Here is a 27663-nt window from a genome sequence, read left to right as displayed (position 1 = left end):
GAGGGTGAAGAAGTCATTTATTAGATTGAAATACGGGAAAAAAGGGAACAGTTTTTTATTCGGAACGGACCGAAAACTTCTAGATGATTGGTACAGAAAGAATGACCTCAATCATTGGGAAGGGATACTGTAGAAACTTATTTTTCGAATAACTAATATAATCTGAGCTTGGTTGGAACAACCAAAAAATGAGAAATCAATATTTTCAAGAGAACATAGCTGTGAAAAGATCAGCAATTTTAGTTTTTTTTTAGCTGGACTCTTGTTCGATCTGGAACATCTGAGATAATTGAAAAACAATTTCAAACAAGAGATTCACTTGGTGTCTGTTGTGAACTGACAGTCATAATTCAATTTTCAACTTTCAATCGCTTGAAAAGTACAACAAAGATAGTAATTGTTTTCGTGAGTAGCCAGATTTGAAATAATATTTGCCAGATATATCTATAAACATGGTGTTTGTCATCTTAAAAAGGCAATACTTAAACCAAATGAAGTATCGAATTGTGATAAGATGATCGTTTCAGCTTTCATTTTCTGAAAGAAATGAAGAGCGGATGGAACAATGATACGACATACTTTCATAAAAGCTTCACAAGAAGGTTAATGGAAAGTTTTGAAAGATGACTGAAATCGAATTATAAAAACAAAAAAAGAACAAAAATATAGAAAACTTAGAAATAGTGAGATACTTCTATGGTCAATCAATTATATAATTTCTTTTCTGAATTTCTTAATTTCCTTTTTCCAATGGAAGCTGCGACAGTAAAGGTAACGGAAATGAGTACAACTTTTGACGGGACAATTTTCACAACCGATTCTTGAAAAGCGCGAAACCAAGGACGAGTCGAGTCATTTCGATGTCGCCCGCCTTCTTTTCTATTCTACAGTAAGTATGCGGTTGTGTGTTTCTTTTGTATCTGTTATTATGAATTTGACGACCCGCGAGTCCTGATTTATTGTTATTTCGTGAATTATTTGCAGTTAACTCCGAACTGTTGTATTTTAATTTTGAGAGGGATAATGTGGCTGTCTGTATGGCGACAACTCAAATCTTACACATTTTATTTTTTTTTAAATTTTCAGACTTTCAGAGAAAAATTTGATGGTTTCTATAGTAACCGATTTAGAAGTTGTGTTGTAAGATTAAGGTACTCTCGGTTCTGTCAAACGAGTTTTACTTTCCAGAGTCTCAATTAAACTTTGTTTCCAGGAGAATGCACTAATATCGGTATTCGCTTTCCACGTTCTATCTGGATTCACGATACTTCTAGAACCACGGGCACATCTCTACTTGTAAGAGGAAGAATCTGAATTTTAAAAACAACACGAACTTTTATAGGAACCTTTCAATTTCAGCATTTTGTTTGACTCCACTATAGTATTTTTATGGCTGCGTTGAGCACATTAGAAAATATATGTTTTATTTCCTAGAGATAGACTCCTACAATCCAGTTCTGCATCCCAAATTGTCTTTCTTATGGGATAGTAATTTCGATGTGTTGCTACAGTATTCCACTCACAGAATTTTGGGCGCGAGGTTGGGACCTATTTGGTAGCTATCTGGGAGTTTGCCACGTGAAATGGGAGATAGCCATGTCAAACGGGAGTTAGCCGTGTGAAACGGGAGTTAGCCGCAAAGAATGGGAGTTAGCCATATCGGCAGCTGTTCGGGGCATACATGGCGTTTAGGCAACGAGCGAACAGTGGATGCCGCCTTCGGGGCTCAGTCGGCGCGGATCCGGGGTTTTTGGAGGGAACTAGTCGGCACCTATGTGGCGTGCAGACGGGGCGTAGTCGGGACCTAAACGGGGTGCGCAAAGGAAAGTGCTGACCCGTTTTTCAAACATTATTGCAAATATTTATTCTACTTTTATGATTTTTACATGTTTTTAACAGATTTTGTAAACGATTTTTGATATGATCCATGTTCCAACGTGGTTTCGTTTTTCAGATAGAAGAATGAACGTCCCAAGGAGCTTCTCCTGATCGAGTTTTCGAATAAGTAATTGAAATCTAGTCTTTTAAATAACAAAAATTGTTTTAGGAATCGGAGCAAGATGATGGATTCCCTCTGATGTTCAAGCTGCAACCTGATCGGTTCCTGAAGACTCAACTTCACTTCGAACTTCAAGTCAGAATTTGTACGTTTCAATACTACTGACCTAGAAATATTATAATTTTTCAGCCCGCGCCGAAACGTCACAGAAATGATGGAGAAGATGATTATCAGCACTCTCTTCCGATCCCACCCTCAAACATGTCATCTCTGTTCTAATTGTTATGTCATTATTAATTGTTAGCTCACTTTCATATCTTCTAAACTTTATTGTTCCACCCTTTTCGTATTTTTAACCATTTTAATCAATAAATGTACCCGTGTTGGCGAAAAATGAATACACATTTGGGGTCTATTCGGGGCACTTACGGGGCGCTTATGGCAAAAAGTGGGGGAGGCGTGGGCGCCTGGCTGCCGGCAGTTAGCCGCGGAAAACGGGAGTTAGCCGATGAAAACGGGAGTTAGCCGCCCGATTCGGGGTCGGTCCCAAAAGCTTTTGGGACCGACCCCGAATCGGGCGGCTAACTCCCGTTTTCATCGGCTAACTCCCCGGAAATTACGTGAGCAAATCGTTATCTCGCTTGGGAGATTTTCGCATTGAATCTTCTGGAAAAAATATGAGTAACTCACCGAATGTTCACATTCTAAGGATAGAATGTCTTTTTTCCCTTTTTCTTCTTACGAATTTCTTTTTTATGCAATTTCCATCAAACCACTGCTTAAATTTCACCAAAAGGAATGTTGTGCAATCGCGCTCCACAGCAAGAGTGCGCGCGAAGGAACTGTTTTGAAAAGTTGAAGTGTTAACTTTACAATTTCTCATTTCGGTGCTATACCAGTTGGAAGGGGTCACTTTTTTTCGCGATTTTTTCACTTTTTTCGACATAAAAATGATAGCTGATTATTTTTATGATGTTTTTAAGTTGTTAGGACACAAAAAATTTTCCATCGAAAAAAATTTTTTTTTCCCGAAAATTTCCAAAAAAAATTTTTTTTTTGGGGGGGGCCACTCAAAAACTGTTTTTGGGGTATTCCGAATCAGTGTGCTGAAAGAAGGACAAAGCTTACACAATGAGTGTGATTCTTGTGAGGGACCACTTTTCACCATTCTCTTAGGCTTAGGTTTCTTAGAAACTCGGAAAAAATTGAAAAAAACGACAAAAATTGACAAATTAATCGTTTTTGTCAATTTTTTTTCCGAATTTCTAAGAAACCTAAGCCTAAGAAAAAGGTTAAGTAACAAAAAAGTGTCTCTCACACGCCTTCAGCCTCACAAAAAAAGTGACCCCTTCCAACTGGTATAGCACCCTCATTTCATTTTCCAGTATCATACATTTCTTCTGGATATTTTTTCGAAATATTAAATTCCCTACTTTCAGATGATCCTCGAAGACAACTTCAGACAAGATTTCTACAATAAAATCAAGAAAGATGACAAGGTGAGTTCAATTCTTAAACTAAAAGTTGTTCTTGAATATTTTTCAGAGTTTGGTGTTGATCGTTTCCGTTGATTCAGACGCGTTATGTACCACGATGATCTTGACTGTAAGTGTAGACGGAACAATAATTTAAAACTTCATTCGAAACGGACCGAAATTAATGACTGTTTACTTTCTTCTGTATAGAGTAAAGCCGCCTGGTGAGATCGATGAAAATTATTCCGCAAAAGATCCAAAATGGAATGAAAAATACTATGTACGGTACTGGAACACCAAACGCCAATCGGACTGCTATCAAACAATCAAACACCGTTTTGCAGGCAATGCAAACTGTAAAATATTATTATAGACAACATTTCGAAGGGTTTTCATCATAATACATACCAAACTGACCGGTATACACTGTGTTGAAGGGATACAAAAAATTCCATAAAGCTCGGGGTCCGATATTCTGTTGCACAGTAGCCCGCAAATCAGTGTATATATTGTAGAATAAGACTCCAAAACTGGCAGCATCAGTCGCAAAGATTATGAGAGAAAGCAATATATACTGTTTTTCGCTACTTGAATTATCCTGAAATTGATTATAAAAATTTTAGAATAATAGTATGATTATACTTACCAAGAACAAAGCCACACAGACCGTAGTAGCAACAAGATCTAGAAAAACGCATAGCGATTTTTGCCCAGAAAGAATTCTCATGTTTGCTCTTTCTAAAAATTCATCGCATAATACTGAACATGTGAGATAGTCTTCAGAATTGCCCGAGGAATAATAGAGAACGCAGAGAAAACAAGTCCCGAAGAGCGCGTTTACAAATAGAAAAAAGAGAAAAGAGGGGGAAAGTCAAAATAGTTTTCTGCATGTTTTGAAGTTTATTATTCCTACATTATTGAAGAATGATTTTCAGCACTTGTTAAAATGTGACGACATTCCGTTCACAATTCTGACAGTTGAAAAATGGAGTGAGGTGGAAAAGATCTTCGAAACGAAACGAGAGTTGAGTAAGTTCAAACCTTCGGTTCAAATAAAATATTATTTTTTCAGGATGCAACTACATTCTCATCAACTGTGGAGCTACTCGTTCCTTGTCTCGCCTTCAAATTTCTCCAGATTCAACTGCTTATGTCCTCGATTCTCATCGTCCCTTCCACATTGAGAATGTGTACGCGAATGAAAAGGTTCATTTACTTGTCAACAACAGTGAAATGAGCGAGCTGCAACTACCGGACGTAGAGAAAGTTATTCAAGAAGATTCAGATGATGATGAAGATAACGAGGAAAATCGTGGTTCATATGAACAACAAATGGAGAATATTCGTCGAAAAGCAATCAAAAGAGAAGAAATGCAGGCATGGGAACGACAAAGGCAACGGACTCTCTGGAAATATTATGAGTCGACGTGGTTCAGCACACCCAGTTGTGTTACACTTCTGGAGTTAGCAGCTGAAATGAACAGGGTTTCGGCGGAAATTATGTGGTATACCGCTGTTGGGCTGAATAGTGCCATGGTTGACAAACTGGTGAGCTTCAGAATTCATCTTGTAACCACCTCGTTTCATCTTTTTTCAGATTTCCATCGAAAGGTACACGCAAATTTGCGTAGATCGAATGCGTCCCTTTGTTCACAGATTTCTGCCCAAAAATATTATAAATCAGGGAAAAGTCGATGATTTGTTGCATATCACTTTTGGTCGTGAGCTTCCGCTGGCTATATATTCACACTGGGATCTATACAATTCAATGTGGCACAACGAGTATTTTTCAATTAAAACGAAAAACTGGACTCAAAAAGGCGACACTAATATCCGACACTTGCTGACCCAGCTCGGAGTTACTTTGCATGAAACCACACAAAAATTCGAGTCGCTGTCAACAGAACAACGGATTCATGTGGTAGATCTCTTAGAAAAAGAGATGGATTCAGCATTCGCAACTTTTTTTGCCACTCTCGGATACTCTGGAAAGCTGAGCGCATGTGATGTTGCCAGAGCTGTCACTGTAAGGCTAGAAATGCCACGAAGTGAAACGGTAGAATGCGTCTGGCTATCTCAATTGAATATATAAATTGTTTTCCAGTTGATGGATCGTTACCGAGCTGGACAAGCTATATTGCGATCATCTATAACCGGTGAACGACAAGAGCGTACGAATCTAACTCACACGATTTCATCTAATTGCCAACGAACTCTTCAAGTATCTTGGAAATCAGTTTCTGCAGCTATCAATATGTCTGAAATTATCGCAAATGGACCATATTACCTTTTCTCATGTACTACTTCAATCGGTGAGTTTTAGTCCACAGTAAAAATTAGCTTGAAAATGACCGCTTGAATTGCGATTTTACAGATGAAGATATGATCGACTCTCGACATTTCCTCTACAATACGACAGGATTCATGCTGCGAGCATTTGCTTCTATGAGGAAAGGAAGAACATCAAAGCCCCTCATTGCAATGTTCCCTTTGACTGGAGAAAGTGCTGGATGGCTGGTCGTCACTGGAGTCATGCCAATTGCCACAATTTATGAAGATTCTCTCCTTAAAACGTAAAATTTTTGTTATCTGCTATACAATTTGTATACAATCTCAAATATTTCCAGGTGTATTGGCCGTGCATTCGAAAGAGTAAAGAAAACTAATTCTTCTATTCGTATAATTGATGACTCTTTCAACCCGGACATTATACGGCTCAAATCAGAAGACCGAACTCGTTTCATCGATCTTCTTCGTCATGCTTTCGAGGGAGACTAACTCATAAACGATTGTGTTATAATGTCATTTTGTTGTTCTTTGTAAATCTTTTCCTAACACGGGTTGTTTCTGATTCAATCAGTTATAATTAGTTATTTTTGTCACAAAATTCGTCTCACATTTTATTCTTCACGTCATTTTTCTTGAACAGTTTAAATATATTTTCCAGTCATTTTCTACTTGCAAACTCACTACAATGAATCTTAGTGCCGCAGTTTCATCTAAAAATAGAGTCAGTTTATTCTGTCCCAATTAACGACAATTTTCTTTCCAGCAATCATATTTTGTTCAATCAACCCCTCATGGTCTGGATGGTGCTCAGCACCTTGCTGTGAATCGTGATGGTACCATAATATATGGACTTCGAGTACGCGTCGAAATAAGTATCGTTGAAACACCGAATGAAGCTCCGGAGGTCATAACAACCGCTACTGAAAAGACAATTTGTAAATACAACATGAAATCTGGAATCTCGAAAACTTTTGGCCTCGATGACGACTTCGATCCGCTTATCTTGGCACAAGTTCAGGAATTTTATACACTTTGCAACAACTTGGTAGTCATGATCTGTTACAATGCCGAATATTATCAATTTATACAAATCGTAATACTTCTTGAGCACAGTAGAGAAACGGCTCAATTAGTCGCAATTAGAAGAAAAACAGTGAGCCGTATGACTAGCCCTCCATTAATCAGTTAGTACTGATATATTCGTTATCACTACCAAAGTACATAAACACATTTTAGATCTAAGTTTTCTGGATAGAGGAAGAATTTTATTGTGCGGAGCCAGAGCTTCTGTAGATGGAATAAACGAGCGGATGTCACTCAGTATTGCAGCAGACCCATTGAATAGTTTGGAACATCAGGATGAAGACCTGAGCCAATTAGTGAACATTAGCAGACACTAAAAGTCTTCTCAATATTTATGTTTTCAGATGGAGGACTTCAATAAATTTCTGGCTAAAAGACCTCCAGGTCCTGATGGAAAATCGTTGATAAGTTTGTTTCTTCTGAATATGGATGATGAAGAAATATCAGTTTTACTTTCAGAGTAAGAAATGCAGTGCTGTATTTTTCTTTTTTTAAATCTTTTTTTTCAGAATTGATCCAGAAAACCCTCAGAGTGAACCAGTTTTCGCAACGAACATAATAGGACTCATCAATCGAAAAGATTATTCATTCTCAGTGGGAAATATCAATAACTCGGACATTAAGTAATGTTAGAAATCTCTTTAAAATACATGGTCTCTTTTAGTTCTGGTGAACCTCTTACTGTTACTTCTATCTCCAAACTGAAGTCAAAAAACGGGAGTGTGTGGATGAGTTTCTCAGTGACCGACATTGAGCAGTTGAAAACAATTTACTGGAGACTGAAACATCTTTATGTCAGAGTTATGCTGTGAGAATACTTGCAGCTCGGCTGTGTCAGACAATATCCAGTTTTCAGCCGCCTAATGATATTTGGTTTCCATGGAAGTCTATACTTGTGGAGATTCGATAATGGGTTGACATTTCATTGTTTCACCAAAATCTTAACATTACTCCACGGGTAAAATCTTACTAGGGAATGTTGTGAGTGGGGTATGGAGTTATGGCAAGTGACCTATATCGTTGGAAAGCTGAGAACACGTTATTCATTTATCTGTTTTTCGTTTTTGCTGCGGACCCTCACAGTTCGAGAAATTTAGGTCTGAAAATTTGAGGATATTTTCCCCGTGAACTCGCGGTCACAGTTGATTTTCTGAGATTTTCGACAGAATCAGTTCACGTGAAGTTTCAAAATATAATTAAAGTGAAAACCTTCAAAAATCATCGGTTGAATGGTTCAGTGGTAGAGTTCGGGAATAGTAATCAGAGGGTCTGGGGTTCGATTCCTTCTGCTAAAATTGTTTTTTTTTGTTTTTCTGTAGATCCGATAACTGGCTCGCGGAGCTGTGTCACTTTTTCACACACAGGAGCAATCTCACGAAAGTAGAATTTACATTTTTAACCAAAATTTTTTTTGAAAATTTCGAGAATTTTTTCCGATAGATGATCATAGGAAATCTCGAAAAAATTAAAAAAAAAATACAATTTTGAGAAAGACCTGAACCAGATACTCCAAAGACAGGAGAACCACGAAAACACAGAAAAAAGTGACACAGCTCCGCGAGCCAGTTATCGGATCTACAGAAAAACAAAAAAAAAACAATTTTAGCAGAAGGAATCGAACCCCAGACCCTCTGATTACTATTCCCGAACTCTACCACTGAACCATTCAACCGATGATTTTTGAAGGTTTTCACTTTAATTATATTTTGAAACTTCGCGTGAACTGATTCTGTCGAAAATCTCAGAAAATCAACTGTGACCGCGAGTTCACGGGGAAAATATCCTCAAATTTTCAGACCTAAATTTCTCGAACTGTGAGGGTCCACAGCAAAAACGAAAAACAGATAAATAAACAACGTGTTCTCAGCTTTCCAATGATATAGGTCACTTGCCATAACTCCATACCCCACTCACAACATTCCCTAGTTAGTTTGATTTGAATCCGAGCATGTTTAATTTCAGTCCCAGCATGATTCCCATTTATTCTCCGCAAAAAAAGTTTCTAATGTGCCATCTCAATATTAAAAGACGACGTTTCTTTCGCTACGACCATCCTGCTCGAATTTTGAAAAATCATGGTGATCCAAATGAAACCAACTTTGCGATTAATTTTGACATTGATTCTACGGGTGGGTCTGTAGTGCTCGATCATCCAACGGATCATGAACAAAATTCAGTGATGAAGTAAGTCATATCTATTCTTGGCTATGGCACGAATTCATTTTCAGAGTTTGTTATTATCCAAATCCAACGAAACCACAATCACTAGCAAAACTAGCAACTCACTCAGCATACAGGTTGATAGCAATTCTCCTCACTATCACGAAATTTTTTTTAGGAACTTTCCGGCCTTTGAAAAATATAGTCTCCTGCGACAAATTACAGGGCTAATCGACTGGAACTGGAACGTGTGACTTCTCGAACTATATGATCTGATCTGATAACTCAGAAAAAACATATAAAACTAAAATGCTTATTACTTTTTATGGAAGTACCTGTCGAATGATTTCTATATATTACATGAGCTCTTATATAACAAGATGAGAGAGAGATATTATCGAGATTCAGAAATCCCCAACGAAACCTTCGAGTTGGTCAACCATTGCTAGAATTGTATCGTAATCCACAAGTGTCTCAGCCATGGTTTCGATTTGCTTACAATTGACTGAACCAAACAGTTTTTGAAGCTCCAGTAGTCCAGTAGAGTAATGAGACCGTGCAGTCATTCGCTGAAACAGGCAAAAGTACTAGAGTATTTATTAACACATTCACCCACTGTTTCAAACTTTGTGCATACCGACTGAGCCTGAACTACCAAATCTTTGATGCTCGCCTCAACCGATCCGAGTTTCATAAACTGTTCTTCGAGCCGTGCCTCCACCTTTGTGGAGTCCGATGAGAAGTTCGCAATTATTTCGATGAAATTTGTTAATTCGATAGTCATATCCCGAGTAAGAGCAGAATGCTTCGTAAACTTGTTCTCTATTTCGCAAATTTCCTCGAGTACTTCGCTTTGTTGATTGGCAAGCTAATAGAGAAAAAAATAACGCTTGTATGTTAAATTTAGTTACCGAATTTATATCGACCAGTTCTTCTGATTGTTTTGATTTTTTAACACTAGCATGGCTAACTTTGGAACTTTTCGTAATTTGAAATCGTTTCTTTGGCAATGGTGCGACTCCTTTATCGGAAGATAGTGGTGATGCAAAGCTGACTCTCTGAAACTATATTAATATACTCGAAAAACAAAGTTAAGATTTTAATTACTCGATCGTCATGAATTCCAGAGTGTTTTTTTAGAGAAGAACGAGGAATTGAACTCATGACTGTCTCTCCAAACTTTCACTTTAGGGAATCTCGTCCGCCGTAAATATTAACAGTTACTGTAGCATTCGTTTAACGTGGCACCGTTGGTCCTACCACGAAAACAATTTCAAGCCGCGAATATGAAAATTGCAATCTTCGCATTAAACTCATTAGTCAACTCAAACTTTAAACTGAGATACGTTTCTCGAATTCGATCATTAGTCTATTTAGTGTACTTGTTTTCCTATTGAAATGCATTTCTTTTTTCCAATCAGTATACATTATGTTTGTCTAATTTCAGTGATGCGACCCTGTCTCTTTTTTCTACTAATAGCATTGATTACCGCTCAATCAACTTCACTTCATGACGTTGCTAATGATTCTGCTAACATTGTCACTAAGATTCTTGGTAAGTATTCGAATGAATGTTATTCTAATTTTGGCGGGAGGTTCATTCCAGGGAACCAGTTCAATAAATCTCACACAGTTTTTCTCTACATTTGATATGCCCCATTGTCTTCGGAAATGTATGCCCGCTATGGATAATGTTGGTATGATGCTGGACGTTGCGAAGAAACCAGACACCATGAAAGCGATGTGCCAGAACTTGACAGAAGCATCGAAATGTGCGACTTCCGCAGGTTGTGATAGTACTTTCGTCGGAGCGATCTCCAACGCTTTTCAGTTCATCTGTTTGGACAACTTGGAAAGTATGTTTCTTTCTCATTAGTCAGTATCATTTTGATAAAAACACATGAGTGTGGATGGCTTGAATCTTGCTAGAACTTATGATTTGTTTCATGGTTTGAAATAAAACGAGTGTACATGTGTTGACACAACTCTTCTTCTTCCAGAAGTATCAAGTCAGATCAGCTGTATTCAAGAAAGTGCTGGTGACCTGCAGCAGGAATGTGAAACAGAGTGTGCTGTGCAAGCAGATGTAATCGAAAACGCTTCAAGAAACACTGCCGACCAGTTGTTCAATATGGAGAAACTTTGCAATTCTACAACGTGTATTGCAAACTGCTATCAGAACAATCTGCACAGATTTTGCGATATTGGCGAAGACAATTTCCTCGATACAATTTTCTCACAGTTTGAAACAATGAAACAACCTGGTCTCCTCGGTTACTTGCGAAACGAAAAACAAAACACGTCAGGAATCGCGAAGCTATTTGGTCTGATGATGCCAGAAGGATGCAACAACGAAAAATTGAAGATCAAAATTCCAAAAAAAATTGTTCTTCCCGACAAGCCGAAATCCGTTGGGTCGCCACCTGAAGTTCGTAAAGAAATTACAACTCAGAGGAAGTCATTGACAGAAATTAAAAACAGCACAGAATCAAATGATGTTCTATTAGCAAAGTCTGGCAATCTATCATCGGCTGCTCTATTGTTCAATGGTAAAATCCAAACACTGCAATGTCAATTTCTAGATTCTCGTGGAAAGCCACAAACCACACCAGATTTTGAAACAATTTCAAAAATTTTGTCGGTAAGTAGTTGAAGTTTTTGAAAGTAACTTAACCATGCTAATCACAGGAACACTTCAACAAGAACTCGCCTGCTAGCACCACCATGAAATCATCGGTCAACGTTAAGACATTGGAATGCGGAAAAACTGACTCTTCACAGCCGAGAAGTTCCGGATCTACAATAATTTTATCTTCTGTGTTTTCAATTGTTGCAGCTCATTTCCTGTGATTATACTATCCAAATTCTGTACGGCTCGACACTATTGTGAAAACCCCTCATTTGATTGATTTTGAGATAAATATGTGATAGAATGCACCATTTTCATTCACAGCTAATTTTAAGTATTCATATCTGATGAAATCCAAAGAATGTGATCACGTTTACTGCATTCCGCTATAGATTGCAAATGTTATTTTTAGCAAATATGTCTGGAATATATAATAGATCAGGCAGAAGTTCGATTACAAAGGCTCATTTGCAAACGTATGCCAATAAACAAATGCCTGAAGAAATAGCAAGTTTCCATGCATATCATGTCGGAATTTTAGAGAAAGCGAATAATGAAGAGCATAAAACGATGACAAAAAATTCTGCTGGCAAGATGAAGAATGACTTATATCTGGAAGAACCTGAAGAGCATGAAGAGAAAAAAAAACTGCATCCAATAGATATTGATCAAATTGATGATAGCGATGATAGTACACTTCAATTTTCCGTAAGATTTGTATTTATTTGCCAGTTGTAATGTTATATTCTTTGAGAGAAACAACAAGGTTATGTACACCAAGCTGGACATCAGTAAGGAAGAAGCAGAGGAATTAAAGAATTGGGACGATGCGGGCTCCCAAACTGATCACTCTGACTTTTCTGAGGGTCATTACTCTGATGAATCTACTGGAGAGAGATGTCGCCGTGAAACTCGGAATAAGAAAAAATCTGAGAAACGGGATTTGCGAATGGATGAAATCACCAGAAAACATAATATCGTAGAGTAATCTTAGTTTTTTATCTATATTTTTGGTTTTATAAATTTTTCATTAAAAAAGTTCTATTTTTTCTATCCAGCAGAGTTTCTGTCTCAAGTATTATATTTTCAGTAAATGATTAGTAGAGACAGGCGAAATGCGTGTTTTTGAACTGTTCTGTGAAGCTACGGGTCAGAGCTGTGCGGAATTCCTTCCTTCGAATTCCTTCTTCCTTCTTCCGGGTTTTTTTCACGTTTTTATTCCTTCTTCCTTCTTCCTTTTTGAAAATTTCACTTCCTTCTTCCTTCTTCCTTCTTCCTTTTCAAGGAAATTTTATTTCCTTGTTCCTTGTTCCTTCTTCCATTGAAAACTTTACTAAAAAATTTTAATTTTCGACGGAATTTTGGCGGAATTTTGGTGGTTTTTAACGGAATTTTGTATAAAACAACATCAAAATTCGTTTTCAGAGATGACTAGAAAAAAGTTTCCACAAATTTGTCATTTTCGAAATTAACTTCCGATTTCCCGGTTCGGAACTCAACTTCCTTCTTCCTTCCTTCTTCCTTCCTTCTTCCTTCTTCCGGGCTTTTTTCACTTTTTTCTTCCTTCTTCCTTCTTCCCTTTTGAAAAATTTACTTCCTTCTTCCTTCTTCCTTCTTCCCTTTTGAAAAAGTTACTTCCTTCTTCCTTCTTCCTTCTTCCCTTTTCAAAAATTTTACTTCCGCACAGCTCTGCTACGGGTACTTGCGGTTTCTGTGGAAGAGTTTTTGGTGGCCGATAAATGAACCACCGCTGCGCACTTTTTGCGCAATTTGCACACCGAAATTTGAGAAGGAAATTTTGTGAGTCGTGCTATTTGTTTTTATTTTTTGATATTCAGGCAAAATGGATGGAATAGACGAAATAGACTCATTATTGCAATCTTCATATAACATGATGATGCTAACAAAGCAAGGTTTGTGATTTCATTTTGAAAAGTTCTATCTGTTCTATTCGTAAGCTGATAATCTTTCCAGGAGAAACTCATTTGGACAACATGCTGAATAGAGCACACCGGGTCGCCTCTCGGATTTCATCGATGTACAAATATGAGAAATTGCTGCAAGATATGCAGGGTTCGACGGCTACTCTTCAAAACAAAAATCAATAATAGCTTCCTTTTTCAGAGCTGACTGTGAATGGGAATAGGAGAAAACTAATTCTAAATGATCTGCAAAGAGAAAACAAACAAATTATGGCATTACAAGATGAGAACCGACAGTTGCGTGAAACTACTGAAGAGTATTTGACAGCGATGCGAGATATTCTGGAGTCACATGCCGAGCTCGAAAACACTATCGAAATGTAAGATGATCTTTCGGAAAATAAACTGTAGTTTTTGCTCACCACTCCATAATTTTAGGCAACAAAATAACAAAGAAGTTGATGACATCGACAACCTGATCTATGAAATGGCTAACACCAACCTGGAGACTCGGCTAAAGTATTTGCTTCAATTTTCATCAAGAAATGCAATATTTTTGTTTTTGTTACAGATTGAAAGCTTTAAAGATGCAGGAAATGATGGACGATTTGGAAAAATTACGGAGGGAAGAATATCAAGACTTGCAGCTGGTCGTACAGTCGAATAAAAATTACAAGTAAAGTTTTATCAATGTTCTATTTTTCTACAAGAGGTTACATTTCAGAGAATTGTTCAAAATGGCATGTTTCTCTAATCCGTCCGCACTCTCTGTGTTGAGAACAGCCTTGAGAGCTGTGAACGAAGATGGCCACCCAGCCTGTAAACCAGAAGAAAGGCTCGTGGAGGAGGACGAGGCGGACAACTTGAATGAAACCATTATCAAGAGAACCTGAAGTTAAGCGATCAAATTCGATTAAACTTTGTCATCATAATTTATCGTCGTTAAACATTTCAATGACAAATGACAGAATTTTATGCAATCTCAATAAAGTGTCGTATTCACTTTTTGAAAAAACAATTTCACAATTCCTCAGGAGTTTTGTGTTTCGGGTATCTCGCGTCATTATCATTGAAGTTGTCAATACTTGGAGCAGAGTTATTGAAGTAACTAGAAAATCCATAGCAATTTGATTCATTCACGAAGTGTCGAACATAGGCGAAGTAACTGAAAAAATACGTTTCACAACGAAAATTGAGCTATAAACACTTACAGGTTTTGAAGACAATCATTATTCGAAGGAGTTTTGTAAGCATCATCCGGCAGAAGAGGTACTTTGTATTGATTACGAATATTGCAAAACGCGTAATTTCTGAGAATTATTTGAATAGGTCAACAACGCGCATCATGAAACTGTTACCTAAAACCCGTTTCTCTCATCGAGTTAATAACTTTTTCTACATATTGATTGAACCCAGTGAGTTGTTCTATATCTTCTTCAGAGCACACCTATAAAAAACAAAGATAACCACAATTGTCTGACGCTACACACCATTCCATCCAACCAGTCTTGAGCCATCCAGTGAACATCGATAGTTTTATTGGTATGAACGATCAACTTTTTCCAGAACCTAAATTTGTTTACTTTAGATGGTTTACGTTTGAAAGGAATTACTTGAGAAAATCCAGTTTTTCGAAATGTGGCGATCCACCGAAAGCAAAAATAATTGTGTGAAACTCAATGTTTGCATCCAAGATCAGCTCCACTAAGTACTCGGTCATTATTTCACTGAAAAATTAGTACAAATTAGTACATTATCTATCAAATAGACATTATTTCACTCACAAAAAAACGTTTCCAAGATTTGTTGGCATATACTGAATTAGAGCATTAGTTAGAACGTGTTCGCGAAGAAACAAAAGACGCCAATCAGTCAGTAGCAGAACGCCATTCATGGTTGCCATTTCCACATCTTTTTCGTTGAATGTTTGTGTCTCAATTAGACTACGGCCTCGGCGCATAGTTTTATGAGCATTGAGTGCTAATTGCGAATATAATCTATGAATCTGCAATAAAGTTTTGATATTCGCCGGATCACTTCTGCGCATCCTACCTCATCTACACAGTAGTCTTTCAATAAACCATATAAACCACGAATGGAATTAGCCCGTTGGTCCTTTTTATCACGTGAACACCAGAAACGTCCAAGAAGATTACCATGGTATGTTCCTTTCAAAACTGTCAAAATAGGTAGCTTGAAACCGTAATTCATTAGTGAAGTAAAACTTACAGAGATCGGGTTCCTTGATCACTTTCTGTTGTTTCTTGTCAAAATTGTCCTTTCTACGACGTGACCGAAAAACGGAAGCTTTTGTTGCAATCGAGGTCAGAGGAAATTCGACATCCTTTAAAACGAGAGTTCCATCGCGAAGGCTTAGATCTACGTAGTCCGAAACTGGAGTGTCGTCACTTTTGTAGAAGTTCCCATTTGGTTTTACAAAAATTCTCATTTTATTTTGAGGACTGTCGTATTCTAAAAAATTTTCCTATTACATTTTTAGGGAGCATGTATTGAGAACTCACTTTCAAATTTAACTCTACTTTGTTTCTTTCTTTTATTTTCGAAGCGCTTCAATTCCCAATCTCTTCTCATATATTCTGGAGGGTTTTGCCCGAAATGTGTTCCGGTTCTATCTAATTGGTCAGATAAAGCTTTATATTCATAAGGTAAAATAAAATCTTCTCCTTCGTCTATATTAAACTCTTCTGCTCCTTCTTCTTCTTTTTTGCAAATATAAACGGGCTCAACCCATTCGGTTTTCAGGTCCAAGACATAGTCCGAGCTTTTTGTTATTTCGTCGTTATAAATACATTCTTCCGATGGTTCTTCATCATCATCTGAAATTCCAGCAGAAAACATATCTAAGAAGTTGTCATCTTTGTCTTTCTCGACAATAGTGACATGTTCATGCACGAAAAGCGATTGGAACTGTTCGTTCAATTGGGCCATGGATATTGCAGATAAACATTCTCGAGGAGGGCTCGTATCTCGTTTCTCCCTCATAACAGTGAAGGCCTATAACTAACATGTATGATCAATGATTTTTAACTTTACATCAGACCGTTAGCTCTCTTGACAAGTCTGGGGCAGAAAAGCTCAGGTTTCGCAGTCCATTGTTTAATGTACGCAGCATAATTTCCTTTCTTCTGATTTCCTCCCTAAAATGTTAAATTTATCGAACTTTCTGGTTATTGATTATATCGCACCGCAAGAGGCTTACGGTTGAAGAAAGGATGCGAAAAGTGATTACTACAGTTCTTTTTCGATTGGGTGTTGTTTTCAAAATAAGTTTCAACCGTCAGCCCTCGCAAAGCGATAATCTATTTACATACAAATCAGTAGCTTGCAATTGTTCAAGAACATAATTTGCGCTTATTTTGGAGGCTATGCGTTTCAATGCTCTCTCAGAAGTGTCTTCAAACACGTTTTGAGCAGTCGTAGATATTATTTCTTCATCACAGGGTATGCTGGTCATTTTTCGCAGTGCGGCAACGATCTGCTTATCGAATTCGACAAGTCCCTTGTGTATTCTCTCCTTTTCCTTGGTTTTTGGCTCCGATACTATTTCCATGTGACGAGAGACCAGAAAATCGCGAAAAGCAACCGCATCTGTGATAATATATAGTCAATATAATTTAAACCATCAATACCTTTTATCATCTTCATTTTAATAACGAAGTCTTCAACTCCATTCTCGAAATGATTGATCACATCCGTCTTAAAAGAATCATACCATGCCTGATGGTCCCGAGGTACACAACATTTCTGATCACTGAGATACTCGATCAGAGAACGATCAGTATGCTCTGTAAATTAACCTGTTTGGTTTTTGTGGAAAAATTATGTAGTACAACTGAAAGAGCCCCCATACCTCCCTTTAAGGAATGAAAACGCTCTAGAATCGTTTGCTATATGCTCATTTTAGCTCATTTGTTATCACCGGCATGTCGGGGTTTTCCAACGTTTATGTCAGCGGGTTGCAAACGTACTGATTTTTGGAAATCGATCTTCGTCTTCTTTTACTTTGGCGAGGTGACGTTTTTTGATGATTTCTGATAGCTCGCGGTCACGCTCTCTGACTAATTCTTGATGTACGATATCCTCTTCCTCATCGGCACAATCCGAATCCACGGTAATGAATTCCATAGTTTGTAGAGAAAATTGAAATACAAAGTTTTTCAGTTGTTTCCTATATACTTCTGAATGTTAGGACAGTCCAGTTTGATTTCAACGCGTGTTATCTGAAACTTATTCATATTAAATACATCATACTCGGCTCTGGGACAATCCGCAATGAGACGTTTCGTTATTTATGTTTTGTCCAAGTTGCTACAAAAAACTGCGCCTGAAAATAAATTTGGAGATTTTCAGCTTCCGCAGACAACCTGCGCATCTATAGATGCGCAGGTTGTCAGATGCATCTATTTAACTTTGAATTTTCGTTTTTTCTAAAGAATTCTCACATCAAAATGAGCAGGTTATCAGCAAAGACTGCAAGTCTGCAAATCAGCTTTGCACGGCGCAGATTTGTCGCTTTTTCTGTTGGCAGTAACTTCGGGCGTACCATAGACTTGCTGATGTTGCATAAGTCTAGAAAACAGACAAACTTTCATTTGGCTTCTTCATACGGAAAAACAAATAGTGTTTTTTTTCGATTCTAAATATTAATAATCTTTCGAAAAAAAAAAATTAACGAAACATTACTAGCGAAAAGAGGCCGTACAAATCGGGAAGAACGCGTTTTTGCAAGTTTCAGTGACGGAAGTTTAAAAAAAGTTAATGATTTGCTGTTCATTTTTGTTATTTGTATTATTAGTGGTGGCTTGTCATGTTTTTGAGCTGGTGTTGCGGAAATTCGTTCTGCAAAAAAGTTTTGCAGCATACTGTATGTCGAGTAAAATTCTGTGTTGTCATCAGAAACAAGTAAAGGCATCATTCAAAGTGAAATTAAAGGAGGACTGAAGTCATATTTTTTTATTTCAGATTCTGATACTTCAGAAAATTCTGAACAACTTTCATCATTGGAGCAGTGTTTTTTCTTCTTTTTTTACGATATAAATTGAAAAAAACACGAAATTTTGTTGAAAAAAGCAAGAAAACGAAAAATCGAGAAATAAAAAGAAATAATTTTGTCCGAGAGTACTACACGGGGGCGAAAATTCGCGTGGGAAAACTCTTCCACCTAGGCTCCTTTTGCACCACAGTCTCCCACACGCGAAATGCGCAAGCGTTTTCACGAGAAAAGCGACGATCTGCGTCCTCAAATCTCTAACGCATGCAGAGGGAGCGCGTTTGCACTAAAAATAGTCTGAAATGAAAAATTTTGGAAAAATGTGTAGTACAACGAATAGACAACGAATTTCAAAACAGTAAAAAAAGAATACGATAGAAGAAGATCTGAATTATAATTATTATAAAAATCTCAAACGAACAATATTCAGAACACGATTTATGGACAACTGAAAGTGGCGTTCAAAGAACAGTGTGTTTGAAGGACATGTCAAATCTGGAAATAATTTTTTTTCTTTAGATAGATTCTCTGATATCTGAAATGCTTCATAAAGTTAGAAATTTCCTAAAAATAAAACAATTAGTAATCCATGTAATGGACAATATCGGTATTTAGCACCTATTTGACGGTTTTGGTCTGTAAACAAAAAAAATCGAAAAAATAAAACGAAGCGATTGTAGAGGGTCCCGAGAGAAGTATTTATCATTTTAGTTTGATGGATTCTGTTCAGTATTCAGTGAGTCATGGTCATTTCAAATTTCAGTTGAAAAAGTTGAAAAAACGTCATTTTTTCGGACTTTTTTCTATTTTTCAGCCGAACAAAAAAATTTCTCAAAAAAATAAAACGAAGGAAAGTTTTGAAATTTCAATAGGAATCTATTATTTTTAACAGCTTGTGATTTTGTCCACTACAGATCGTTTGATGATGCTTTTAAGTGTGCCAACTTTTACCATTGATATTACTGTATGTGGAGGAAGTGATTCCAGAGGGCCAATTTTTTTTGTTCTAAAACCCATAACTTTGACGAAAATGTAGATCAGGCATAGAACTTCATTTTTCTAATTGACAACATTTTTGTACGAGACCTCCCTGGAAAGTTATGCTCCTCCTCTTATTTCAGTGCAATGCTGTGAGCTTGTCTATTGTGATAGACTGTAACTCGTCAGTATGCGTCTGTACAAAAAAGTTATCAACTATGAAAATAAAGCCCTATACTTGATCTACGGCCCTAGTAAAAATTAACATCTCGCGACACGTATTTTATTCGTTATAAACTTCTAAAAACTTCCGAGTTTGACAGTGCATCACGGCTTCCCTGATTGTCAGAAAGAGCCAATTTTTAAAGGGTATGTAGATTAGACGTAGTGCTTCACTTTTGCAGTTGACAACTTTCTTGTATTTCTCTTCTCTGAAAAGTTATACTCCTCCATCGAATCTACCTAACTCTCCACGAGATTGTGACTAAGTCGACTGTTTTCGATTGTAACTCGCTAGTAAGCGTCTGTAGAAAAAAGTCATCAACTAAAAAAGTGTAGCTACACACCTGATCTACATATCCCTCAAAAATTGGCTCTTTCTGACAATTAGTGCCGCCGTGATGCTCTGTCAAACTTAGTAGTTTTTATGAGTTCATAACGAGTAAAATAATTGTCCCAAGATGCTAATTTTTACTAGCGCCATAGATCAGACATAGGCCTTCATTTTCACAGTTGACAACTTTTTTGTACACGGTGAGAGGTTCATCGAAAGTGCAAAGTTGAAGACATTGCTTGCGCACTACTCGATCATTGGCGCATTTCTCGATTCAGAAATTTGCAAGCCTACAATAATAGAATTTCGATTCAAAAATGGAATACTCAGAGGAAATGCGAGAAAATTGACCAATTTAAGGTTCTGAGTAGCTACTAATGACTAACAAATCATAAAAAGTCAAAAATTTTAAAAATTTTGAAAAAAAATTTTTTTCATTTTTTTTTCAAATTTCTAGATTTTCAAGCAAAAATTGCTGAAAAATAACTTCAAAACTACTTAAATGATTATTCAGTCCAAAAGAACTATGAAAAACATCGATTTGAGAGAGAAATCGGTGTTTTTCGGAATTATGATTACAGTCAGCTGTTCACAAAAAATGTATTAACTCCATTAGTTTTGAGTATTATCGAACAATTTTGTGATTAAAATGTCGACAGTAATTGGGTCTATCCATCTTGCAAACGTGAGTTTGCATCGAGACTTCATTTTCGAGAAAAATGTGAAAAACTGGCTATTTTTTCAATTTTCAGTAGTAAATGGAAAAACGGTGATAACTTTGTGCAAACTCCACCAACGCAGGTCATTTTATAATCAAAATATTCACAATTACGCCAACAACACGGCTTGCAACACTAGAAAACGGAATTATTTTTTTCTGAGCTGTAATTGACGAAAAACTGAATTTTCAGTTGAAAATTTTTTTCTCTCGTTTCTCTGCGTCTCTCTCGCGCCGCCCTCTCGCCCACGTGTTGCGCAAGTGCGCTCTGCCTCGATTCGATGAACCTCTCACCGTGTTGTACAAATACTTGCTTGCGAGTTACAGTCTCTCAAAGATCTTCTACAGAACAGTTGAATTTGGCTTGGCGGCGAGAGAGTGGAGAGTGCTAGAGAAAAATACAGTTTGCTTGCGCATTTCGCGTGTGGGAGACTGTGTTGCACGGTGATTTTCTCGGAACCACTTGGTTTGATTTCTAGACCCTCACATTGGCGGCCGCGAGCAAACCCGCTCTACTGCACCGTTGAAATTTCTAGACCCTCAACTTTGGCTTGAGTTTTCTAAAAATTTGATTATAACAACCAGCAGGTTATTTATAATGCCTCTTAAAAAAATTATGGAGAATTTTTAACAATAAGTTTCATACCATATGGCCGTCAGTTTCACAGTTTAATCCGCCAGTTACTTTTTTTGACATTCAATACAGTGTAAAAAATTATTCCATTTTCGAACGCGCTCTACCTGCACGTGCGAGAGAAGAGAGACGCAGAGCCAAACAAGTGCCGCAGTTGCAAAAACCGCGTGCCAAGCTTGCATCAAGACTCCGCCCATTTCATTTTCCACTGCGGCCGAACTTTTTTTGGCGCTACCTACTAGCTGGTTCCGAAAAAATCACCGTGTTTTGAGCCGGGAAAACGTGAATTTAGGGCATTTAGAGCGATTTTTAGCACATGCTCCAATGATGAAAGTTGTTCAGAATTTTCTGAAGTATCAGAATCTGAAATAAAAAAATATGACTTCAGTCCTCCTTTAAGTACATATTATAAATTAGCCGTCTGCTGCTAGGGGGTGTTAAAGGCGGAATTCGTTCGGATGGGTGGAAAAAAAAATTTACTACGGTTTTCACCCATTTCAACTACGAGACCCATCTGAACAAATTCCATGTGCCTTTAGCATCCACCTGAAAATGAAAAATTCTTTCATTTCAGTCACGGAAACTTGCAAAAAAAGCGTTCTTCGCGATTTACGTCGTTTAGAAAAATAAACTATTTATTAATAAGTAGTCACTACTCCTTCTTAAATATATCAATCGTTCACGAACATTGCGCAGACTTCTGAGAATTTTTTGTGATTTTGTATTTGAGATATCATATAAACAGAAATTTATCACTGGCAGTGAAAAAAGGAGGAAAACCCTAGAGTTAACAATTTATTCATAAACATAAATAAACGAGTGGAAAAAAACAACCAAAAATAAAACTTAATTCGATGAAAAACAATTTTTTCTTATAACAATTATGTAATTCCCTTGCTCTTTCTCAACGCTGACCAATTCACAATCATCAACATTCCCAATTAAATGTTCCGCCTCTCCATCTCGGAACACATGGTAGTATCGAAGATAAGTTTCTCCCTGTTGATCAATCGTCCATGGTACTAACACATCTTGCTGTTGAAAGTCTTTGCCATCATGAACTTTCAATCTATCTGATTTTCCGCCTGTCTCGTTTTCTGTCAGTTGCTCATCTTTATTGCCACGCATCTTTGCGTATTCAGATTTACTCTGATCCATCGACCACACAGTCACGCAAATCTTACTTCCCGGTTTTACAACTCTCAGCAATTCTTCAATCATCTTTTTTCGTCGTTCAAATGTAGCAATGTGATGGAGGACAGCGATAGAGATGGCAGCGTCAGCAGATTCGTCGCGGAATGGAAGCAAGAGAGCATCGCACCGAACTATATGGCAATTCTTTTTGGAAGCGATCTCACAGAGTCCGAAACACATGTCACATCCAATCTTGAACAGACCGTCTTTCGGAATGAGATACTTTCCATTTCCACATCCAACATCATACATCACGCTTCCGCGAGGAATTTCATCGATGAAATTTTTCACTGCTCTCCAACTCGAATGTCTTGTCTCGTCAAAGTGGGATGCAATATTTTCGTAGACATCGGACACGTATGAGTTTTCGAGTTTCAGGGCGAGATCTTCACTTGACGGCACACTCATTTCACCTGAAAATGATGCAAATAATTGAAAGTAAAAACTAATAATCACCTTTTCTATCCCAATCGCAAAACTCTTTCCATTTACACTCGCACGGGTTGTGTCGAATTTTGCGTAGTGTGAGGGAAACTCGAGTTTTACGTGGTACGACTCGGTTCGTTCTGGGATCGACATCGTACTTTCGGTTAACGATACCGTGCTTCCATCGAAACCTAGATTCTCCTTTGATGAGACATAAAGATTTTGATTTTAGAAGAACTGGGGCGATACGAGCCGAGTTCGCACCATCTTTGAACTCCATCACCACATCGGAGAGAAGGCTTCAAATTTTACAAAACTATAATGTTTTGAAGTTGACTGTTTACCTAATTGAAACAATGGGGTCTTCGAATGCTGAATGTGTATCATAATGAGAAGGAATGCCATGTCCAGGCTCATAAACGTTGGCAGTAATCTGATCAGGTCTTTCAGTTATATATTTCTCCGACATCAGTTTATCAATCAGCGTGTTGATAACTGGAGGAATTGGATCTGCTGCCTTCCACTCCGATGCAGAATTGGTACTGTAATCAAAGACATGACCGAAATGGACGACAGCACGATGCTTCAGCGATTGAACTAAAAAGTAAAAATACGATAACATGCAAATTTTCGCTAATTTACCTTTAGGGTGATTGATTAGCAAATCAACAAGTTCCTTCTCAATCTGTTCAGATACATAATCTTCTACAACTTCCAGATCCGCAGGACGAAAGTTTTCACTTTTCTTTGCTTTAGGCACTAAAAAACTTTATATAACAACTAATAAACATTTTAATAAAAACAGAAAACTATATTAAATTTCTTCCGGAACTCACAATTCTGAACGAATGAAATGATGAACGGTTGATGCGAGTTTTTGAGAGATTGTGGAATAAGCCCATGCAGTTCGGACCGCACAGTGATAGCCTTTTCAACAGATGAACATTGAACAAAAGAATATGATCGTTTATTCGGATAGACTATGAATTCGGCATCTTCATCGAGTGGCAAGAAAATCGCTTCAAGTTCTTCCAATGAGACATTACAAAGAATGCTGCTGTTGCTGACAAGCAAGAACTGCAGATAATCATTAATTATATCCATAATCAGATTTTATTTAAACATACTCTTGTAGGGTCCAATGATAATTGAACATCCGGATCATGCCGTTTCAATTGTTCTAGGCTTTTATGAACTTTTTTTGCCAGTTTGCCCCCTTCGAATCTTGCTCCCAATGATTTCGTTTTTTCCTCGTTAAAATCTGTAAAAAAAATCTATGAGAAATTGAGCATTGAATTGAATGAACCCACACATGGAAACCTATTGACTATGCTTGAAGTTGGAGTTCTGAAAGCTTAACATATTACATGCAGCCTACGAATTATCAAATAAATAACGAGAAAAGAACTCGATCAAACATGAAAAGGAGACAGTATCTTAGTCTTTATGTTTATTATATTAACAACAAAAAAACAAACAATGGTGAATAACAACGAAGTTTGTCAAAACTTTCAGGACGCTTCTGCGCGTACTACAATATGTGGTTTTCGTTTCTCGCGTTTAGGCCGGTTAGATTCATGGTTGTTTGTCCATGGGCCTAGAGAATCGTTTGAGTAATAATCCATCGGCCAGTGGTCACCAGGTACAGCAATCTGAAATTAAATTATAAGAATAGACCATCATGGCATTCATACATTGTCTAGAGCCACTGCCAGCTCAAATGGGTAGAGTAACGGATTGGGGAATTGAGTCCCCCAGTCGATAGATAATCTGGGACAAGCCACTTGCACCCAGCAATCAACTTCTGGGAACATAGCCAGTTTCTCTGGAAAAATTTCGGAGAGTAAAACTCTCAAAAATTGTTTGCCTTTTCTTTTTAATTGTTCTTCTAATTCTTCAACAACTTTGAGATTTCCTTGTCGTCCCAGTGTTCCTTGAATCAGTCCAAACTTTTTACATCTTTTTGCGACTTCAATAGACCCCATCCTATTCTTTCGCATTAAATCATGGTCGTACAGCTCTCTTGTTAGTTTTCTGGAGTATGGATCATATTGGAACGCTTCAATAGTTGGGTTGTGAATCATAATTGACTCAAGATGAAATCTGCCATCTCCAAGATATACAATCGCATCAAAATTCGCAGCATCTAATCGAGGTGATGTGCAGCCAAGAACTTCACCAGGTGACAGTGGTTTACATTGGGGAATTTCGATTCGAATCGAACTATCTTCGTTGTTAAAATTCGCTCGAAGTGTTTGAAGAGATGGAATGAATTGGACAGTGCTGACAACAGCCAGACGTTTTCCCTGTAAAATATGAAGTTGAAACCTAAGCTATGTTATTCTCATATTTTAGAAAGTCCCACCTGGAAGTTATCCTTTACACAGTCGATCAAATGAGACAAATTGATATGAATATTAACGAAGACGTACAGCATTGCAATCCCGTCGGTATTTTGAATTGGAACTAAACAACTATGTCCGTAGTGAACCAGAAGATCACATCCCATTGATTTCGCAGTGTAATCATCGACACAACACGCCCCATATGTAACATCTCCCATGATGACAGTGTCAGAACCGGTATACTTTTCCAGGATATCAGCAATAACACATGCATACATGATGAGACCTTCCGGAAATTGAAGAGCAACATATTTGCTGTTGGTCGATCGGATTTTCCATATTGTTTTTGGAACTTCAAAAGTGTAATTTGAGGGTAACTGAAAATTTAAAAATTAAATAATACTATACACTTGATTTATATTACAATTTTCAAATCTTCTTGGAGGTTTGGATCATTTGCGATTTCCTCAACAAGAGTCGAGATTTGGGTTGCCCGAGTTGTCATTCTGAAGATCATTATATACATTTCTTTTGAGTCACCTGAAGTAAGATCGATAAAAACGCATTCATACAAATTATGAGGTGTTTCTGATTATAGAATTTTATTCAAATATTAGACAAATTTAGAAATTGACATAAAATGGAATTGATTGGTCGCCGTGTTTCGAATGGGATGAATGGGATTAAATGGAGATCGGAATGTTACAGCTTTACCAAAAAATTTATACACGGTGACCGAGAAAACAAGATTTTTTGTTATTAGACGGGTTGATATTTATGCCTCCGAGCGCCACAGGCGGATAACGTTATCTGGTTCGAGGGCTCCAGAAGCAATCATGTTTTGCATTGGGTGACAGTCAGAAGCAAGGACGGGCTCTGAAAAACTTTTCGTTCGTCTGAGAACAATGTTAATAAATTTACTCACCTGTATGACCTTCAAGCGTCTGTACAACTTCCTTTGTCTGTAGATTCCATACGTACAGCTTGCAGTCTTCGGAGCCACTAATAATCCACTTTCCGCCAGTAACAGAGAAATTTGCGAAAATGCAATACTTGCTGTTTTCATGACCAACATATTGTTTCAATGTTTTTCCTTTCGTGAAATCCCACAGCTTCAGAGTGCTGTCTAGGTTTGACGCAAGTATATACTTTCCGTTGGGTGAAAACTTTACAAATGCAACTGGGGGATTCTCGTCGTCCACCAGTGTTTTAATACATTGCCCATTCGCAGTATCCCAAATTCGGACCAAGCCATCATATGATCCCGATGCAATGAGGCTGCCGTCGCGATTGAATGAGACTGCTGAGACAGGATCAGAATGAGCAGGAAGCGTTTTGATGCACATGCCGGTTTTGACATCCCAAATTCGAACAGATTCGTCAAACGATCCCGAAACCACGAGAGACGATTGAGGATTAAAATTACAACAAAATACATAGTTATTATGTCCTTTCAGTGTTTTAGTCATTCTTGCAGCAGCCACATCAAAAATTTTTAATGTCTTATCATCGGATGCGGAGACGATAGATTTGCTGTCAGCCGTCCAGGCGAAATCATTCACTCCCAATTTGTGTCCAGCAAGCTAAATAGCGATTTTAAATTCAAAAAACCGAGTTTTGTTGTTTCAATTCTTACAGTTCTCTCACAAGTCATTTCGGTCATATTCCAAATTTTGACAGTTTTGTCGGCACTGCTTGTTCCAAGGTATTTTCCGCAGGGTGAGAACTTTACAGAAGAAATCGACTTGGTATGACCTTTCATGGTCGCCATCAATTTGTAGTTAGCGGACCCTGAACTAGATGTTCCCTGGTTGCTAGTGGAAGCATTTGCATCAGGAGCAGGGGTGATAGGAAGATCAGGCGGAGAAATCGATGATGGCACGACCTGAAAAAATGTATTATTTTCTTGTTTACCATATGCAATATAATTCTCGAATTATAAATTGTTGTGAATTTCGATTTAAAAACTGAAAAAAACCGCTAACCGTAGCAGCTGTAGCTGCAGTATTGGATGAATTTGCTTCTGAGACATTCAGCACTGGAGATTGATCAGTTGGCTGAACCGATTGTTGGTTATTAGCTCCAGCTTGACTTCCGGTTGTGTCCATCTGTAAAACAGAGAATTCAACAAAATGCTATCTTGAGAAAACGCGCATCAAAATTGAGAACACTAAAATTGGAAATCAATAAGACGAAGATTGTTGAGACCGAAGGACGGTTAAATATGTACAGTTGAAGCGATGATTA

The 27663-nt window shown here is 37.6% G+C and overlaps 10 protein-coding genes across 10 annotated transcripts; 5 read left to right on the top strand and 5 right to left on the bottom strand.

Moving 5' to 3' along the window:
- Window positions 1-750: 750 nt before the first annotated feature.
- On the top strand, window positions 751-6252 carry GCK72_009733 (uncharacterized protein; the record flags this gene model as incomplete). Its single annotated transcript, XM_053727510.1, has 10 exons — window positions 751-771; window positions 2048-2134; window positions 3439-3498; window positions 3545-3604; window positions 4410-4503; window positions 4547-5022; window positions 5072-5530; window positions 5579-5786; window positions 5849-6047; window positions 6102-6252. 10 exons carry the CDS (start codon window positions 751-753, stop codon window positions 6250-6252), a joined length of 1815 nt encoding a protein of 604 aa, XP_053587087.1.
- A 196-nt stretch (window positions 6253-6448) lies between these two features.
- GCK72_009732 (uncharacterized protein) lies at window positions 6449-7473 on the top strand (the record flags this gene model as incomplete). The annotated part of the gene is made up of 5 exons (XM_003113334.2): window positions 6449-6484; window positions 6527-6947; window positions 7000-7142; window positions 7191-7306; window positions 7356-7473. 5 exons carry the CDS (start codon window positions 6449-6451, stop codon window positions 7471-7473), a joined length of 834 nt encoding a protein of 277 aa, XP_003113382.2.
- A 1937-nt stretch (window positions 7474-9410) lies between these two features.
- GCK72_009731 (uncharacterized protein) lies at window positions 9411-10170 on the bottom strand (the record flags this gene model as incomplete). Its single annotated transcript, XM_053727509.1, has 4 exons — window positions 9411-9575; window positions 9623-9874; window positions 9918-10064; window positions 10114-10170. The coding sequence occupies 4 exons, from the start codon at window positions 10168-10170 to the stop codon at window positions 9411-9413; spliced, it is 621 nt and encodes a 206-aa protein (XP_053587086.1).
- Window positions 10171-10657: 487 nt separating this feature from the next.
- Window positions 10658-11856, top strand: GCK72_009730 (uncharacterized protein; the record flags this gene model as incomplete). The annotated part of the gene is made up of 3 exons (XM_053727508.1): window positions 10658-10862; window positions 11007-11647; window positions 11695-11856. 3 exons carry the CDS (start codon window positions 10658-10660, stop codon window positions 11854-11856), a joined length of 1008 nt encoding a protein of 335 aa, XP_053587085.1.
- Window positions 11857-12127: 271 nt separating this feature from the next.
- On the top strand, window positions 12128-12623 carry GCK72_009729 (uncharacterized protein; the record flags this gene model as incomplete). The annotated part of the gene is made up of 2 exons (XM_003112854.2): window positions 12128-12343; window positions 12390-12623. 2 exons carry the CDS (start codon window positions 12128-12130, stop codon window positions 12621-12623), a joined length of 450 nt encoding a protein of 149 aa, XP_003112902.2.
- An 855-nt stretch (window positions 12624-13478) lies between these two features.
- On the top strand, window positions 13479-14450 carry GCK72_009728 (uncharacterized protein; the record flags this gene model as incomplete). Its single annotated transcript, XM_003112965.1, has 6 exons — window positions 13479-13548; window positions 13610-13708; window positions 13760-13937; window positions 13996-14076; window positions 14129-14233; window positions 14282-14450. 6 exons carry the CDS (start codon window positions 13479-13481, stop codon window positions 14448-14450), a joined length of 702 nt encoding a protein of 233 aa, XP_003113013.1.
- A 127-nt stretch (window positions 14451-14577) lies between these two features.
- Window positions 14578-17703, bottom strand: GCK72_009727 (uncharacterized protein; the record flags this gene model as incomplete). Its single annotated transcript, XM_053727507.1, has 13 exons — window positions 14578-14722; window positions 14769-14867; window positions 14916-15004; window positions 15048-15126; window positions 15171-15284; window positions 15342-15562; window positions 15610-15734; window positions 15787-16029; window positions 16080-16572; window positions 16619-16715; window positions 16890-17118; window positions 17208-17363; window positions 17547-17703. The coding sequence occupies 13 exons, from the start codon at window positions 17701-17703 to the stop codon at window positions 14578-14580; spliced, it is 2247 nt and encodes a 748-aa protein (XP_053587084.1).
- Window positions 17704-22297: 4594 nt separating this feature from the next.
- Window positions 22298-24385, bottom strand: GCK72_009726 (uncharacterized protein; the record flags this gene model as incomplete). The annotated part of the gene is made up of 7 exons (XM_053727506.1): window positions 22298-23058; window positions 23102-23370; window positions 23416-23668; window positions 23714-23830; window positions 23908-24148; window positions 24199-24332; window positions 24382-24385. The coding sequence occupies 7 exons, from the start codon at window positions 24383-24385 to the stop codon at window positions 22298-22300; spliced, it is 1779 nt and encodes a 592-aa protein (XP_053587083.1).
- A 197-nt stretch (window positions 24386-24582) lies between these two features.
- On the bottom strand, window positions 24583-25921 carry GCK72_009725 (uncharacterized protein; the record flags this gene model as incomplete). Its single annotated transcript, XM_053727505.1, has 4 exons — window positions 24583-24723; window positions 24766-25377; window positions 25437-25793; window positions 25841-25921. The coding sequence occupies 4 exons, from the start codon at window positions 25919-25921 to the stop codon at window positions 24583-24585; spliced, it is 1191 nt and encodes a 396-aa protein (XP_053587082.1).
- A 270-nt stretch (window positions 25922-26191) lies between these two features.
- GCK72_009724 (uncharacterized protein) lies at window positions 26192-27524 on the bottom strand (the record flags this gene model as incomplete). The annotated part of the gene is made up of 4 exons (XM_003112812.2): window positions 26192-26292; window positions 26342-26999; window positions 27053-27301; window positions 27402-27524. The coding sequence occupies 4 exons, from the start codon at window positions 27522-27524 to the stop codon at window positions 26192-26194; spliced, it is 1131 nt and encodes a 376-aa protein (XP_003112860.2).
- Between the last annotated feature and the right edge of the window lie 139 nt (window positions 27525-27663).

The sequence above is a fragment of the Caenorhabditis remanei genome, chromosome III (assembly GCF_010183535.1).
Source record: "Caenorhabditis remanei strain PX506 chromosome III, whole genome shotgun sequence".
Taxonomy (NCBI): Eukaryota; Metazoa; Nematoda; class Chromadorea; order Rhabditida; family Rhabditidae; genus Caenorhabditis; species Caenorhabditis remanei.
Note: the sequence above shows the minus strand (reverse complement) of the source record. Positions and strands in the feature narration are given on the sequence as shown.